Genomic DNA, 17,275 nt, shown 5'->3' on the forward strand with positions numbered 1-17,275 from the left:
TCCCAACTTTGTCAAAAAATGGCTTCAGCTCTCAAGTAACAGGGCGTGCAGTTAGAAGAAAATAATCAACAGTGGGGTGGGGTTATGAACTGGACTTACTGTTACCACCTCAGGTTCCTGTGTACAAGTTATTAGCTGCTGTTATACAAAAAAATCAATCAACACCTACATCTCAATCAGGATCATACCGTCGTGTAATAATGATTAAATACAGTGTCGGAGTTTGATTATAACAATTGAGAATGCACATTAATAACCAAGTCTATGAACATATTCGGATATGGAATGCAATAATTATTCGTGACGGCCTTGAATGATCCTGATCAACATTAATAATTATGTAATATTGTACTGTAATTGCGTATTAAAGACTGAAGCATGACGCTCCCTCATACATACGTGCACACACACAGAGGATGAGGACACAAAAAGAAATAAGACAAATTTCCTGTTTCCGTACGTTTTATTTTCACACAGTACATGATAGATTCTGAGGATGCTGCACAGCGCTTGGTGTACTACTGAGAATCAGTAATGAGTTAAACTTCTATCATTAACCATATATATAGATATAAAAATAGTGCTGCTAAAAAAGTATAAATTAGACCTACTGTTCAAACAAGTCATACACAATCATAAAAAAAACCTACTAAAATAAAACAAACTAAAAAGCAACCATCTGTTTCTTTTTGCACTTAGCAGAAAGGAAAAAAAAATAGTGGGTTCTGAAAATGAATACATTTGTTTTTATTTAAATATTGCAAATGTGAATATGCTGATGAGAACAATCTGATACTTCCTTGGCAGTCTAAACAAATGCGTTCTCCCCTGGATGCATACAAGCAGAAAATTAAAAACAAAACAACGAACAAACAAACAAACAAAAAAAAACGGTACCGATTTCTGAAGAATTCTATTATCAAAGTTGTGTATACAAAAGGAGGTAAGGAGCTTGGCCACTCCCACCAGAAGCAGGAGCTTAACGGCACCCTCTTGTGGCTATAGAAAAAAAAACACCAACAACACCACCACCACCAACAACAAGAATAAACATCATCCAGTTCATCTCAAATTTGTCCAAGCAACACAAACACCCATCCTTCCATGATGTCTGTACATCTTTAGAACAGAACAGCTCTACACTTTAGGACAAGACAGAGAAATGATCAGGCGTGGCCATAAACAAGGAGGTTTTTTTTTTCTTCTTTCCATAAGATCGTCGATTCTGTCATTGAATGATGACTAATTATAGAAACTAATTATCCTATTTTCCCATTTGGTTTTTAAAAATCCAGTGCATTAAAGATAGAACGATTAACTTTTTAAAATACGGAGGATGCGTTTAGAGCTAAAGCTGCTGCTCTCCGTTCAAACCGAACTGAAACAAGTTCGTCTTCTTCCAACTGTTTGCATTCAGGGATGTCGACGGTGTTACAAAGCCGGATCCCAAAAAGACGTCATAAATGGCAAAGTAGTAATACAAATCTATCCTAAACAAGCATGAGTGCGTTGGTGCACACCAATGCTGATAGAATTTTTAATAAGAGGACCTTCAACTTCCTGGCTATAAAGACTCAGTGAGAAAATTTCAACAATTAGGAACTCTAGAAAAGATCTTTAAACAGTTTAGACGGCCATTTTGTGACCAAACGGTGCCAGTTCCGTTGGTGGTCCTGGAAAACCTTCTCAGATGTTGTTGTGGCTGAGACCTAACCATGTTTTGACCAAAATTTTTCCCCCCATTGCTGTTTTGCCAATAACAAACTTTTAACCAAAATGACATTTCTTGTTTATTTAGTCTACTTTCTGACTATACCTTTGTGTCTGCCTGCAAAGAACACGTTTATTAAAACATGCTGGGAAACAGTCTGCCTGCTAAAAAAAAAAAATTAAAATAAAACAAAAACACCACACACACACACACACACACACACACACACACACACACACACACACACACACACAGAGTCTCGAAAACCTTGCTAGCTAAATAATTTCCTCACACAGTGAATTGTATGCTTTGGGTTGCTTGATCGATGTGTGTCGAAAAAACATGGCCATGCATTTCAACAATTCCGAGTGTAATCGGATACCAGCTGTTTAAATGTTGATCAGGCTCCTGCACCACAGCTGGAATGGAACCTTTAAAATCAAATTATTACTTTTAGCTTTTGGTGGTATCTAAACTTCAAAATGCGTACATCCAAAACAGAACCAAACCCTTTTCTCCTTCTCTTTTCAGAACTAATTATAAAAAAAAATTATTCTATCCACATTCACTGGCTATGAGCAATCGCGCTTTGCTGACCATACAACTAGGATATCAGCTCATATACCATGAGTAGAGAAAAACAAAATGGTGGCGCATGTTGCTGAACCAGCCGAGGATGAAATAAAAACTCTACTTGAAAACAAAACCCCAAAAATTAAGCATTTAAAAGAAACAGAAATAGCTAAAAGAATATAATCTCCCCCCCCAATCTTCTGTTTCACACTCCAGCCCAGTTGGTGGCGGTAATGCACCTTTAAGTTGGTTTGCCAATCACAAAAAAAAAAAAACCTAAAGAAGAAGAAAAAACCCCAAAAAATACAAAAGCAGCAACAAAATATGGAATAAAAGAACTTGATGGTAAGAACGCATCTTTTTTTATTTTTTAAGAATTATCATCACATTTTTCACAAAATGCTGTCATTTCGCCGGTTTGTTTCATTCTAAGCGGAAATGATTTTGTTGGACATTTTGTATAAAGTTTTTATTTATCGAATTTGCAAAAAAATCAGAATAAAAATTCTCCGTTTCTTAAAACCCAGTGAATGTGGATAGAATAAAACAGTTATTATGCTCAATCTCATCATACATGGATTATAGCCAACTCGGTGTGACGTGCCTTGTCGGCGATCAGCTCATGTACGACTTGATTTCGTGGTTAGTTAGAGATCAGAATTTTATCCTTTGCAAGGTTTTCCAGACCACCACACACAGTCAGGACAACAATTCAAAACTAACTGTTTTAATGTACGTTTTATTTATTTATTTATTTATTTACCTAAAGTAGTATCCAGTACAGTAGTTTCAGGGTTAAAGGTCTTGCTCAAGGGTCCAAACATTTGCCACAATCTACACCAAGTAACGGTTACAGTTTTCCAAAATGGTTCTACATGGATCATATATTTTAGGGTCGTGCATAAAACTTAAGGAGTTCTCCCAAAGGGGAAAAACTGAAGAACCCTTTAAGATGCTATGATTTTTTCTGAAGGGATCTCTACATGTGAATATAGCTTCACATGATTTCAAACTGGCCTTGTGTTATTTTGATCGTGAACATGCCGTGATGCCAAAAACCACACCGAATCTCCTATCTGGACTGTCCGAGATCAGGAAGTAAATTTAGTACGAGGTAAACCATTTTGTAATTGCGTAGAAGGTTCCCCATCACATTGGGCTGGGCTGTACCAGTGTTGCAAAAATGATTGCATGGTACACCTGTTTCTAAATATAAACTATTCTGTGTCCATCAAAGACAGTCTCACAGCCAAGATCATGGAAATTGTTGTGATGAACTCATGTATATGATCTTCAGCTCTATAGGTTAGACCCTGCTGTGCTCGGAAGGGGGTTGAATGCACCGACTGCGACGAGAGTGACGCATTTAGAATAAAATTTGAATATTTGATTCCTCATGCATATGTAGATTCTAACTGTGCAATATGCGGCATCTTCTATCAGTACAGACCATTAGAAATCCAGACTTTAAGAGGCATATATTAAAAACACCAAATTATTTCATCAAACAAGTGGAAGTGAGCACCCAGTGAAGAACTCTCATTTAGAAACACTGAAATACGAAATGCACATAGGATACCTGAAATCATTTTCAAGACCTGATAACTAAGAGGTCATTTGTACAGCAAGAAAAGCAAAGGAGATTAATAAACTTTTGGCTGCGCGGGGGGGTGGGGAAGAATAAGGACAATTCAGGCAGGAAAAGTGAAGGACAAAGGACAAGGACAAAGAGTCTAGCAGCCTAACTTTGGGTGGGGGGAGGGGGGGAATTGATTAGGAAAATAAAGGAAAGCAAATAAGATGATGCATACAGTGTGTCCATGTTTTGGTTTAGATGATTCAAGCATTGACAAGTTTATATCCATGTATTAGGGCTTCTCTTTTTCGCTGCTAGGTTACCAAGGGCAGTAGAAAGTTGAGGTTTGAGGTGTGTGTAGGTGATATCTGCTCGATAACGTATTGCTCCACAGCAGTCATCCACAAAAAGAACTCCTTAACTGCATGTCGGTCATCGACGTTGATCCAGGAATAGGTTTTCGCTCCAGATTAAGAGTTCTAACCAAAGACGTAAAGAAGCTACAAAGTAAACCTAGACCAGCGCCTAGATACTAAATACGTTAGTGTCTTTCATAAATAGTCAGTAGTGCTGGCTGGTGGCCTTGCTCTACCTCAGGCAAAATTGCACTTGAGGAAGACGAGTTTGTTCATTTCCTCAGCTGTGACCTCCCGCTTCTTCTTTAGGGCGAAGGTTTGCTCACAGATGCTGATGCATTCGCTGCGGACACCCATGGCGGGCACTGCCAGGAGCCACAAAGCCAACCGGGACAACTTGGGATATCTGTCCATGACGGAGCTCCAGTACTGGAAGAGATCCCCCGTGGCTTGAAAGAGCGGTTCACCCAGGTACTGGAACAGTTCCTTCCGAACCTGTGGGTCCTCAGCAGCGCAAGATGGCCTCTCTATCCCAGAATCCATGCGCCCTCGCTTGGGACCGGCTGGCCCGTCGGTCTCCCTCTCATCTCCAGAGATCCCAGATGGACCTCCACTCACTGGTTCCTTCATGCTGGCAGCCATGTCGCACACCCTGGAGATAATCTCCTCATGCTGGTATCCGGGGACTGGTCGGAGCTTGAGCTGTGGGTCCAGGATCATAGCCACTTGGTGGACTCGCTCAACCTTGAAGTTTTCCTTTAGCGCTTCCAGAAAATAGTGGCAGAGCTTGCTGCCTGCACCTGCCTCTCCAGCCTTGGAGGTAAAGAGCTTCTCCAGGCGAAGGTAGGAGGGCAGTACCTGTTGAAGAGTGGGCCAACGATCACCTCCCAGTTCCTGTGCTGCTTGGCGCAACGGTGCTAGCAGGGAGGCTAGTGTGCTGAGAAGATGCTTGTTGAGGCCTTGTAGAAGCGGCGCTGTGCTTTTGCAGCGGCCATACACTTCACATACGGCCTCAAAGTTCTCATGAACCTTGAGCAATGCTTCAGCAGTCAAATCCCAGCAAGGTGGCGGTGGAGAGTCATCTGTGGCCTTGCTGTCTCGATTAAAGCTACTACTTCCAGCAATGTCACGGCATGTTGCCAGAAGTTCTCCAAGTTCATGCAGGCCCCGGGACTGAAGGCTACGTCGCCCAAGGACGGCCTGAATAGTGGCCGACAGAGAGCATCCAGCACACCGCAAGCTAAGACTGGACCTGCCGCAACTAGGTAACAGTGACAAACGCGGCTCTGTAACGTAGACCGTGCGAATTTCTGACATGACGAACTCCGAAAGGACATTCTGGACCCAGTGATGGACATGCTCAGGACCCTCCCTTATAGAAGCCTCTTTAATTCCTAGCACATAACGTCGAAGCCGGACTCCCTCGACCTGATACGCTGTTAGCACGTAGCAAGAATCAAGACCAATAGTCTGTGAATGGCAGGTCACAGCAATGCCTAAGGAGGAGTTTGATCCGAGCGCACACGTCACTTTCACTTTGACCTGGTTGTACATGCGGGGAAGCTGCTTCAGAGCTAAAGTGCTCATGTCTCCAAGAGCATCGCGGATGGAATAAGCACCATGACGGGAGCCTGTATCCACTAGAGTTTGGGCCAGCTTAAGGAAGTCCTTGCTGCTGAGTACACCAAGTAGACCCAAATCGGTACACATCATGCGCAGCAAGCGCTCAGCAACCTGTTGCCGTTCCTTCTCTGGAAGCAATCTGTTCTCTGGAATAAAACACAAAGAAGAGGGAACAAGTTAAAGTAAGGTTCTGTTTGGACAGATCAATGCTTGTGACAAGCCCAATGTTTATTTTTCCAGGAAAGGAGAAAAAAAAAGTAAAAGGGTTTATGTAAAGCCCTTGATGATATCTGATCCTTTCCATTCTGATTTGGCTTACATTCCTAAAACCACATCGTTGTTTCAGCAAAGGATTGTGTGTCATGTCCTAACACACATTTCATGTCCCGACACACTAGGCTTAGAGCAGTCTGCTATAGTATGGTATTTCTAGCTTTGAAGAAAATAAGAAAACAATAACACGGTTGCCAGGTGCTGTTGAAACGAACACCATAAGGCAAAACTAGTGCTTGTGGTGGCATTATTATCCCTACCAGATCAAAAAAAAAAAACTAAACCCTGTAATGCTATTACTCTTCGAATATGAGTGGATACTTTAGCTGGCATAACAAATCAGACTGACTCAATGGGCTTATTTTTTGAGGCTTGGAGAAGCTGTTTTGGGCCACGACACACCAACCCAATGCTGAATAAGTAGCACGAACCAAGTTTGACTGTGGTGTGTTCAAGAGCAACCTTTTGCAGATGTTCATCAACTTGAAATGAAGGATAAGAGGTAAAAACATACATTCCCCTGTGTGTGTGTGACAGAAATTAAGACCCAGTATTGCAGAAAACAAAGCCCAGGTCTCTACTAAGGACTATAAACCCTATGCATACAAGTACCAGTACCGATAGTGAAATACTACTTATTACAATTTGTTCCTAGTTTCTGGACAGCCCCCCCCACTGGAACCCTAGCTATGTAATAGGTGAGAGGCTGAGGGCTATGGAAACGGAGATCGGCGCCGCCCTATGCGCCACATGGCGTGGGAAGGACTTTGACTTGACAGTGCTACAGTGGTCAGCGTGCTGCTGCTTCACAGATAAAAAGTTCAATCCTAAGCTTAGGGTACTGTCTGTTCTCTGTGTCCATATGGGTGGAGTCCAGGATTTCCAGTTTCCTTCCACCTAGTCAGGCTAAATTGCCCCTAGCTGTGAATCAGCAGGTCCTTGGTGCACTATGATGAACTGATATTCTCAATTCATGCCCACTATTCCAGGAAGTGGCTCCAAACCCAGTGACCCTGACAAAGATAAAGCACTTCTTGAAGATGAACATCCAAACAAATGAAATAAGCAGGGTTCTTCAGAAAATCTGAAATAGCTGGCTAAAAAAAGTAGGAGGGGGCTCCGGAATTTGTGGTGGCAAAGCTGCCGCGGTACGCCAAAGACACGCTAGTGCTAGGGGGTTTAGGGCATGCCCCCCTAGAAAATTTTGAAATTTACATGCCTTCTAGTGGCTTCAGGTGCTTTCTCAACTATTAAATTACTAACCATTTCCCTGTAAAATATGTATGAAATTTCCCTCCAGCTGTGCGCAGGCTTGGCTTTCTCAGTTACCCTATGTAGTACGCTGCCTGGCTCTGTAACATAACTACATACACTACATCGTGGTCACATGGTCTGGCTCAGCCAATCGGAGCGCAAGAATCGACCAACCTATATGGCGTCGCTTCCGGTCATGTTAGACCAGAATCAAAGACAATTTCGTGGTGAAATAATTGGATTTGCAGCAAATTATAGGCAGCAGAGACGATATAAATCGCTCAAACACTGAAAGGCATGTTATAATTTTTTTCTGGGATCGAGTAGCCGGCGCAGACCGTCGGGGTAGGTGGAGAAAATCGCCAGCGCTTGTGGACATCTCCGATAATGGTCCGAGTTACCATTTTCATGCCACTGTAAATCTGTTTGCAGAATCTCTGCCTAGTCTTGCTAAAATAAAGCTCGCTAAATTGGTGTGCCAGAGCTTTTATATGCTGCCAGCCCCCCCCCCAAAAAAAAACAACCCATAACACCTGCCATCTGGATTTAAATATGCAAATCCATAAGCTTCTCCAATTGAATAATTAACTAATGCAATGATTAGTATGTTTCAGCTGGCAACAATTCTTTTAACCCTAACTGATGCAGTGAGTAACTTCTCCATTCTTAAGCAACCTTGTTAAAAGACGCATCTCGTGGTCATGGAAAAGACATTACTGCGTTTCAGAAGGTCAAATTATTGGAATGACTGGAACTGGGTTAAGAACTATCCAACGCACTATTAAAACCTGGAAGGATAGTGGTGAACTGCCAACTTCGTGGAAGAAAGGTGAGCACGTAACCATGTGTTAGCGGGGATACTCCGAAGAAAAGGCTTCAATTTGTTCAGGAGCATAAAGATTGGACTCTGGAGGAATGGAAAAAGGTCATGTGGTCTGATGAGTCCAGACTGACCCTATTCCTGAGTGACGGGCATGTCAGGGTAAGAAGGAAAGCGCATGAAGCGATGCACCCATTACGGCAACGTTACGGAGCAATAAAATGAAGTCAGCTGACGACCTGAAGGTACTAAAGAACCAGATTATCATCACATCAATGGATTATTTCTTCCCTGATGGCATGGGGATAAAATTAGGACTCAAATTGTGAACGAGTGGTTCAGGAAGCACAGAGTCCTGACCTTAACCCCGTGGAAAGCCTTTGGGATGCTGGAGAAGACCTTACAGTGTGGGTCAACTCTCCAGTCATCAAGACAAGATCTCGGCATAAAAATTAATACAACTCTGGATGGAAATAAATGCGACATTGCATAAGGTTATCGAAACAATGGCATGCTGGTTCAATGAAATATATTAGTGTGCAATTTTTTTTTCCCCTGGCCAAGCAGTGTATGTATATTAGTAGGTATTTCTAGTGTAAGAGTCACACTGGAAAACTAAGATCACCAGATATCAGGTTTGGTATTCAGTGATGATTTTTTTCTCTCTTATCAAAAGGTGTGGAATCTCAGACCATGGTTTGAACTTGAAAACGTCCTTCAGCATTCACTGCCGCAACAGCTGTAGGAGTGACTCGAGTGAAATAACACACTCTTATGAAATATCCCTGGACTCCCGTACATGCTCAGCCTGAACAATTTTTGGCAGCATAGTTAGGCCAGGGCTTACCATACCTTAGCTGACAGGATTTAGTTTTATAATTGGGTTGAATTGGACAATATAACGAGAACATGACGGGAGACTACCTGTGGGTGCTGCTTTGTGAAAGTGATTTATAATATAATTGGAAATTTTGATCCTCACTTTGAATTCTTTTGTTGTCATTTTTGCATAACTTTAATATAAATACATGCTAATTTTGATTCTTTTTTTTCTGACTTTATGTGAACAAAAATATGCAAATTCACCCATTTTATCAATGAAAATAGGTACATGTCAAAACACCAATGTCCTGGTCAAAAAAGCCAAGTTTAATTAAATGATTAGCTATTTTCTATACTTTTGAGGCATAAGCAATTAGAAAAATAACACTTATTAACTAGGAACAAAAATTGTATTACATATAGTGTTGTACTAAAGTATTATAAAAGATGTTAAAAGTTGATGACCAAAAGTATTGGATTTTTTTTTTAACAAAAGTACAGGAATATTCTTGACATACAGAATTTACACAGCTCAGAAAATTTTTTTGTATGAATCCAGGTCAGTGTTAATTTTGACTGGAATTTTAAACCGAGTTTTAGTCGCTTCATGAAAATTATAGTTGGTTAAAGTCACTTTTTTTCTTTTTTTGGTGTTTTAGTCAAGATTTAGTCAGCGGAGCTCAGTTTTAATTTTAGTCAAATTTCCGTCAATGTTTTAGTCATAATTTTCTCAGTTTCAGGATATGAAATGAGTTTAAATGGATGTAATGCATGGTTTTCCCCAAAGCGTTTTAGCGTATTGGGCCCGATACGCTTGCTCTGCCTGCCGATACGCTTAGTCGCTTTAGTTAAAATCCGATACGCTTAGATTTATACCGATACGTTAAATTTCCTACCCATACAGTAAGTAACTAGATACACAGGAGAGCATATAACAAATCCATTTACATATTGATTGATATTTGTGTTAAACAAGCGCTCTTTTTTTTCCCAATGTTTGCGTTGATTCTGTCAAAGTAATATGTCCGCGTGGTATGATGTAAACAAACTAATCTGTTGGCTATGCCAAGATCACGTGCTCAAACCGTCCAATAAAAATATCGAAAGAAAACGGACATCCCGGAAGTTTCCGATTCATTATAAGCGATCTCATTGGCTGCCGATGTCGTCCCGCGCCAGACGGACAAAGCCGACTGATTTTAATAAGCTAGGAGGAGACTCGCTGGACAAATTAATCCACATCAGCATGGATGACAGCGAGATGGACTACGAGAGGGCTGATCAACATTGGGCCAAGCAAAAGCCAAGGAGAATTAATCTGCTTTAAAGGAGTAGAAAACTTAATTCATTAGTTTGGGTTTGCAGAAAGATTATGCACTTATAAACACTCTCACGAAGTGAAGTTGTCCAAATGTGTCAAATACAGCATAATTTCAAATAATAATCATAAGCAGTTTTGGCAGTGTGATGTCACTGGGATCCATTTAACAAAAGAAGGCTCCGGATTATTCTTTCGTTAAAGGCTCACAGTGACATCACACCGCCGAATACGCTTATTATTATTCGCAATTATGCTACATTTGACACTTATAAACAAATTCCCTTCATGAATGTGTTTAAAAGTACATAATCTTTCTGCAAACTTAAACTGTAGAAATTAAGTTTTCTTTTCCTTTAAATATACGTTTTAATCTTAATCTAGTCCATTTAATAAAGTGCCAAAATTTAAACTTTATAATATGCAGTTGCCTTACTTTTCTTTTCAGCGTATCTTAGTTATACATATATTATGATAATTGCATCCAAAACGTTCTAAATCATTAGTTATAGTAATACAGCGACTTATTTTAAGGTGGCAGTTCTGAGGTTCAGATCCCTTTGGGATCAACAGGAGGTCATGATGATCGATTCTCTTCATTGGATTGCATAAGATGGAGCAAACCACTGTTTATATTTTCATGCACATTTTTGTTACAACACGACTTGATCATAGGTAATTAAAAGGGATCCCCGTAGATTTTCAATCAATCATAGACCTCAGTAATCTATAACAAAACAGTTTAACTTGCATGTTGAACTTTAAGGTGAAATTTCAAATGTGTTCACATTAATACTATTTAGGTCAGAAATCATTGAAACACTGGTAAAATCTATCCTATAATCATGCATCTAAAACCTCCGAGACTCTGAAAATGCACCTGAGAGCATCTCATCTCATCTCATTATCTCTAGCCGCTTTATCCTGTTCTACAGGGTCGCAGGCGAGCTGGAGCCTATCCCAGCTGACTACGGGCGAAAGGCGGGGTACACCCTGGACAAGTCGCCAGGTCATCACAGGGCTGACACATAGACAGACAACCATTCACACTCATGTTCACACCTACGCTCAATTTAGGTGGTGTTTACATCAGACCGTATCCGTCTCGTTTTCGTCGCGGATGCACTGTCCGTGCACATTAAAACGCCGGGAAACGACTCCACAGGCGGAACAACTTGAATCCGCCAGGGCCCACGTATTCAACCCAGTTCGTATCTGATCCGGTGCTGTGTAAACATTGAGGAACGAGGAAATGCAGTGCTGAGCTCTAGCTGACGTCGTCATTGGACAACGTCACTGTGACATCCACCTTCCTGATTCGCTGGCGTTGGGATCACACACACACACAGCGGCTCAGTCCCGAATCACTGCTCGTGCGCTTCACTCGCGCGCTCTGTGAGCTGCACAGGGCCGGAGTGCGCACCTTCCAGAGGGCACTCGCTGTTCTGGGCGGAGTGATTTGGAGCGCAGGAGGAAGCGCTGAGCCGCACTGAGGTTCATTTACACATTTCAACCTCCTTCAGGTGCTTAAACTCAGTGAGAACACGAACATCACAGCCAGGTGTTTTTATCTGCTGGAGAAGGTGTTCGCTTGCCATCCTTCCACTTGCAAGTGGTGAGTGACTTGCGCATGCCCGATATGCACTGGGATCATGTGACGTGCCGTCTAATTAGTCATGTGATTAGCGTATCCGTGTATTGGCGTTGCTGTGTGCACGCGAATCGTTTTAAAAACGTTAATCTGATGATCCGCTGATACGGTCTAATGTAAACACCACTTTAGAGTCACCAGTTAACCTAACCTGCACGTCTTTGGACTGTGGGGGAAACCGGAACACCCGGAGGAAACCCACGCGGACAAGGGGAGAACATGCAAACTCCACACAGAAAGGCCCTCGCCGGCCACGGGGCTCGAACCCGGACCTTCTTGCTGTGAGGCGACAGCGCTAACCACTACACCACCGTGCGCCGCCCCCTGAGAGCATCTATTTTCAAAAAACTTTCCGGGGGAGCATGCCCCCGGACCCCCCTAGTTTCACTTCGCGCCTTTGGCGCTTGCTTTCACACCATTGGCACTCAATTGTTTGTGTATTATCATGCCAGAATTTAGGGCTTTCATTTTTTTCTGGGGAAAACACTGGTAATGGATTTTTTTGGTGAAGGATACCTTGAACTTGCGTTTCACCCTCTCGGATGAGAAAGTGTTACTGACTTACCGTACTTCTTTCACATATCATATAAAACTGAACACCAAAGGTTTTTAGAAAAAGTGCAATACAATCATATTTCCTTGACAAGTCATATTTATTTTCTGGATGCATACATTGACAAGACATACTTGTACTTCTCAATAATTTTTTTTTTTAAATTAGGGCGTAAAAAAAAACACCCATCAAACATCCATTTAACAGTGTGCAAAACCTGTTTGTTTCCCAGTTTCCAATAACCCTGCTTCAAAAATAAAAAAAGCACATAAAACAGTATAAAAAAGACAAATTACAAAAAAATTGTTGAAATGGAAAATGAGTGACATTAGTGTAACATTTAGGCGCAAGTCTTTCCTTCTGTTGTCTTGATACAGTTTACTTATCTCGGTTTAGTTTCAGGAAGGCACTTCTCTCCACTTCCCTCCTTGCCCTGTCGTGACGAGCTCTCATCAGGTCCCCTGTAATACTAAACACCCGCTTGGCAAAAGCCTGTGATGCAGGCATTGCGAGTAAATCTAAGGCCAGAGGCTTCAAAGTCACATACGTCACTGAGTTCTGCGCCAACCAAAAGTCCATTCCACACTCAAAATCTGAGATCTTGAGAGATGAAAGCTCCTCTTTGTATTTCCTCATCTCCTGTTGAGCCTTGTTTGGTTTTGGCAGTTTGGAGGACGTCGACTTGGACAAAAACCTAAATCGTGGTCGCTTTGAGGAAGGCTCCTCTTCAACTTTTTTCATTGATGCAGCCCCATCATCTTTATCCAAATCATCCTTCCCCTGTGTTGTTAAAGTATAGACAAATTTTTCTGCTTCATTCAAAAGTTCCTGGATTCCATCATCTGGGTTTTCAATAAGAGCGTCTCCTGCAACTGTCGGGTCAAGAAAGCAAGCAGCAGCTGCCAGTGGAGAGAACTTGGCCTCACTGGGTAATAGAAAGCAGCCGAAGTGTTGCTCCAGGTTAACTTTCAGTTTGTTTGCCAGACTACGCAGGTCTCTGTGACAGGATTCCAGAGAGAACTGGGAGAGGTGAGTGATCAAGTCCAGTAAGACTGGTACAATCAATGACAGGGACATTGTGTCGCTCTGAAGTGTTGTTGCATGGTCAGCAAAGGGCAGCAAGAGATCTCGGACTGCACTCATCTTCACCCACTCACTTGGCAGGAGACAATGCCAACCCATCTCATTCGCAACTTGGACCATGGAATCCTTCACCTGAAGGAGGTGTGAAAGCATCTGAAATGTGCTGGACCATCCTGTCGCACTGTTTTTTATTCGAGTAAGTCCAGAGAGCTGGTGAAGTTTCTCCATTGCAACTGAAGACCTATGAAATTGTTTGACAACCGTTTTCACCTTTTCCAAGAGACGTGTAAGAGAGACGTCTTTGTGGATCATGTTGACGACCAAATGTAACGTGTGAACAAAACAGGGTGTCCGTTCCTTAATACTTCCATACCTGAGAAACAGACAGAGGACAAACAGACACACAGGACTTTATTATTTTAATGTCACATTCATATACACTAACTTTAAGTACAATACCCAATTAGCTACCCTGCCCCCCCCCCAAAGAAAAAGGGTGGGTGGGGGGGAGGGGTACTATTATAGAGTACTGTAGGCGCTTTTGGACCAAACAGTTCTCGGGACTTGTTGAGGAAATACCCACTGGGAGCTCCTCCAAGAACTATATACCTCCAAGGGGGAGCAGGAAGATTGAAGTGACGCAAGCCAGCTTGCTAACGTGATGTTAGCAGGAAACTGAGAAGCCATGGCCTAATGGTTAGAGAAGTAGCTTTGGGACCAAAAAGTCACTGGTTCAAATCCCTGGACCAGTAGGAATGGCTGAAGCCATTGGCTTGAGCAAGGCACCTAACCCCCAACTGCTCCCGAGGCTGCTCTGGGTGTGCTGTATGTCACTCTGGATAAGAGCATCCACTAAACAACTGTAAATGCTAGCAGAGATTTTTATATTTCGCTTTGACACGTAAAAATCATGTTGCATTTCCTCTGTTGCACTGATGCTCAATAAAGCCTGGAGGTCCATTTGTCCACTTTTTTCCCTCCATTTCTTAACGTTAAGCACTGTTGTTTACACACCGTGAGCTGGCCTGGTGGTTTAGTGCGTCTGCCTCTACTCGCAGTTGGGCCATACCAAAGACCATCATAAAAATGGTACCTACTGCCATTTGGCAAGGCACACGGCAATACAGATGCGAGTAGGAAGTCAAACTCTCCCAGTTACCAGAGGCCCAGCCCCCCCGCTGTAACCCTAGCTGTATAGGCAACAGGCCGAGGGCTATAGAAGTGGAGATCGGCACCGCCCAATGCGTCTTAAGGGCCTGGTTAGTACTGGGACGGGAGACTGCCTGAGAAGACCAGGTCTACCCCTTTTCCACCAAATCAGTTCCAGGGCTGGTTCGGGGCCGGTGCTGGTTCACAACTCGTTCAACTTGCGAGCCAGCTGAAAACCAGTTTGCTTTTCCATAGCTCGTGGTGCTAAGGGAAGCCACGTCATTACGTCGCTGTATACGTCAGTTATGTCGCTGTATACATCATTATGTCGCTACGTTTGCATAAACCTTGGCGCGAATATCGAAGCAAAAACAACACTGAAGAAGCAGCAGCAACAACAACAACAACAATAATAATAATGGATGACTTCGCATTTGTACAGCTGCTGCTTCTCGGCGCTTAAAAATGGCGACCTTTTGCGGTCTTGTTATTGTTGTTGGTCTTAACAACTCTGCCCCCCCGCTGACGTAAGCGGTTCTTTCCTCTGGCCCAGCAGAGAGTTGGTGCTAGCCTGGAACCGGTTTTTCTGGCTCCAGAGCCAGTTCTTTGTCAGTGGAAACAGAAAACCCGGTTCCAAACTAAGCACTGGCCCCGAACCAGCCCTGGAACTGATTTGGTGGAAAAGGGGCAGTCTTGGCACGGGAAGGACTTTGACTTTTGTTTACATGGATTTTTAAAAATGGCAGCTGCCAGTGTTGCACTGGCTTATGTTCAACCGATCAACATACACTTGCATCACTCATGGTTCCTCTTGTGCTGGGAGAGTACCTGCTCAGAGCGAACTCGGTACTAAAAAGAACCACATTCTAAGAACTATGATTGTCCTCAGTTCCTGTAGTGCAGACACACAAAAAAGGGAGAACTTCCTCCAACAAGTCGAAGAACCATGGAAAAAGTTCCTCTGCTCCAAAAGCGCCTTATATGTACAGGATAAATGCATGGGTTGTTTTATTTATTTCCTGTTTTTTTGTTGTGTGTGTGTCCCCCTGAAAAACACACGTCCGTTCACGGGACAATACAATAAAGTTAACTGAATGAAAGCCATGGTATCTTTTACAGTTGTTACTTATGGCACAACTGTGGTTCCACAACAAAACAAGGGTTTAAAATCAACCATTTGCTTCAATTATTCATATTTGTTAGTTATCGCCGCCAACTGTGTTGGAGGAGGTTATGTTTTCGGCTCCGTTTGTTTGTCTGGTCCTAACATAGCTCAAAAAGCAGTGAATGGATTTGGATGAAACTTGGTGTGAAGGTGGGTCATGGGCCAAGGAACAATCGATTAGATTTTGATCCAAATCTGAGTATGTATGCATGCCAACCCAGGATCCTTACACGTATGCAGATCCAGGACTTTTATTTTCATCTGTTCCCAACATCACTCAAAAAGTAGTTAACGGATTTTGATGAAATTTGGTGGAAAGGTGAGCCATGGGCCAAGGAACAACTGATTAGATTCTGATCCAAATCCGGATATGTATGCCAATCCAGGATCCTGATATGTATGTGGATCCAGGATTTTTTTTTCTTTTCCCAACATCACTCAAAAAGTAGTTAACGGATTTTGATGAAATTTGGAGGAAAGGTGAGCCATGGGTCAAGGAACAATTGATTAGGTTTTGATGCAAATCCGAACATGTGGCTTGGCGGAGGTATACACTCTACCGAGTGCTCTTCTAGTTTGAAATTTAAGAACTCTATAACGGACTTACCTCGTCTCCTCATCCTCATCTTCTCCTTCCATCCTCTCATCCTCTTCTGAATCTGCAGAACCGGGTTCTTCTTCCTCTGATCGGAATTCAGCAACCATGTTGCTCCCGTTATCGGTGATAACTGTAAGAATCTTGTTTTCTGGTATCCCCCATACTTCAGTGCACTGGTCAACACAAGCTTTGACAGAATCGGCAGTATGTGGACGGGAGATCCGTTCGAGACCCAATAATGTGTGTTCGGGTTGGTTCTGCACCGTGCAAAAGTAACATGCGCTTATAGCAAGGAAGGACGCACCAAGTCCCTTGTTTGTCCACATGTCAAGGCCAATCGTGATTTTCCGTGCTGTGGCTAGTCGGTCTTTAAATTTCTTTCTTTCATCCTGATAAATGCTCTCAATGAGGTTGCTGATTTTGGTTTTCTGGGGTATGGCCAGATTCCTGTCAACAACCTCCATCATTTTAATGAAGTCCTCGTCCTCCACTGTCCGGGCCGGCAGACCGGTACGACCGATCCACAACGCTAGAGCTCTCTCTTTAATCTGTTGTTCTTTTGCATCTGGATGGTACTTTGATTCCAAAGAGTGCACATTTGAAATGGTTATCTGCTGTTCTTCCTTTTCACCGCCTGTTTTCTGCTGTGTAGCTCTAGTCTCTGGAATCTGAAGAATTTGAAATAAAAAAAAAAAAGTTATATTTGTACAGCTTACTGGATTACTTTATAATTCATCAATGTCATGCGTT

General features: G+C 42.5%; 1 protein-coding gene across 8 annotated transcripts in view; it reads right to left on the minus strand.

Annotated features, from left to right (window-relative positions):
• Positions 1-444: 444 nt before the first annotated feature.
• znf618 (zinc finger protein 618) overlaps positions 445-17,275 on the minus strand; it is a 117,780-nt gene continuing 100,949 nt past the window's right edge. For 3 of the 8 annotated variants that reach the window (XM_060912296.1, XM_060912294.1, XM_060912295.1), the window contains 2 exons: positions 16,535-17,193; positions 12,651-13,986 (listed from right to left, as the gene is read on the minus strand). In XM_060912296.1, the coding sequence (XP_060768279.1) occupies positions 12,909-13,986; positions 16,535-17,193 (1,737 nt within the window). In that variant the 3' untranslated portion in view covers positions 12,651-12,908. Of the gene's footprint in view, positions 5,986-12,642; positions 13,987-16,534; positions 17,194-17,275 lie in introns of those variants that run through there. The other 5 variants (XM_060912300.1, XM_060912301.1, XM_060912299.1 and 2 more) reach the window with 3 other exon arrangements.

The sequence above is a fragment of the Neoarius graeffei genome, chromosome 28 (assembly GCF_027579695.1).
Source record: "Neoarius graeffei isolate fNeoGra1 chromosome 28, fNeoGra1.pri, whole genome shotgun sequence".
Taxonomy (NCBI): Eukaryota; Metazoa; Chordata; class Actinopteri; order Siluriformes; family Ariidae; genus Neoarius; species Neoarius graeffei.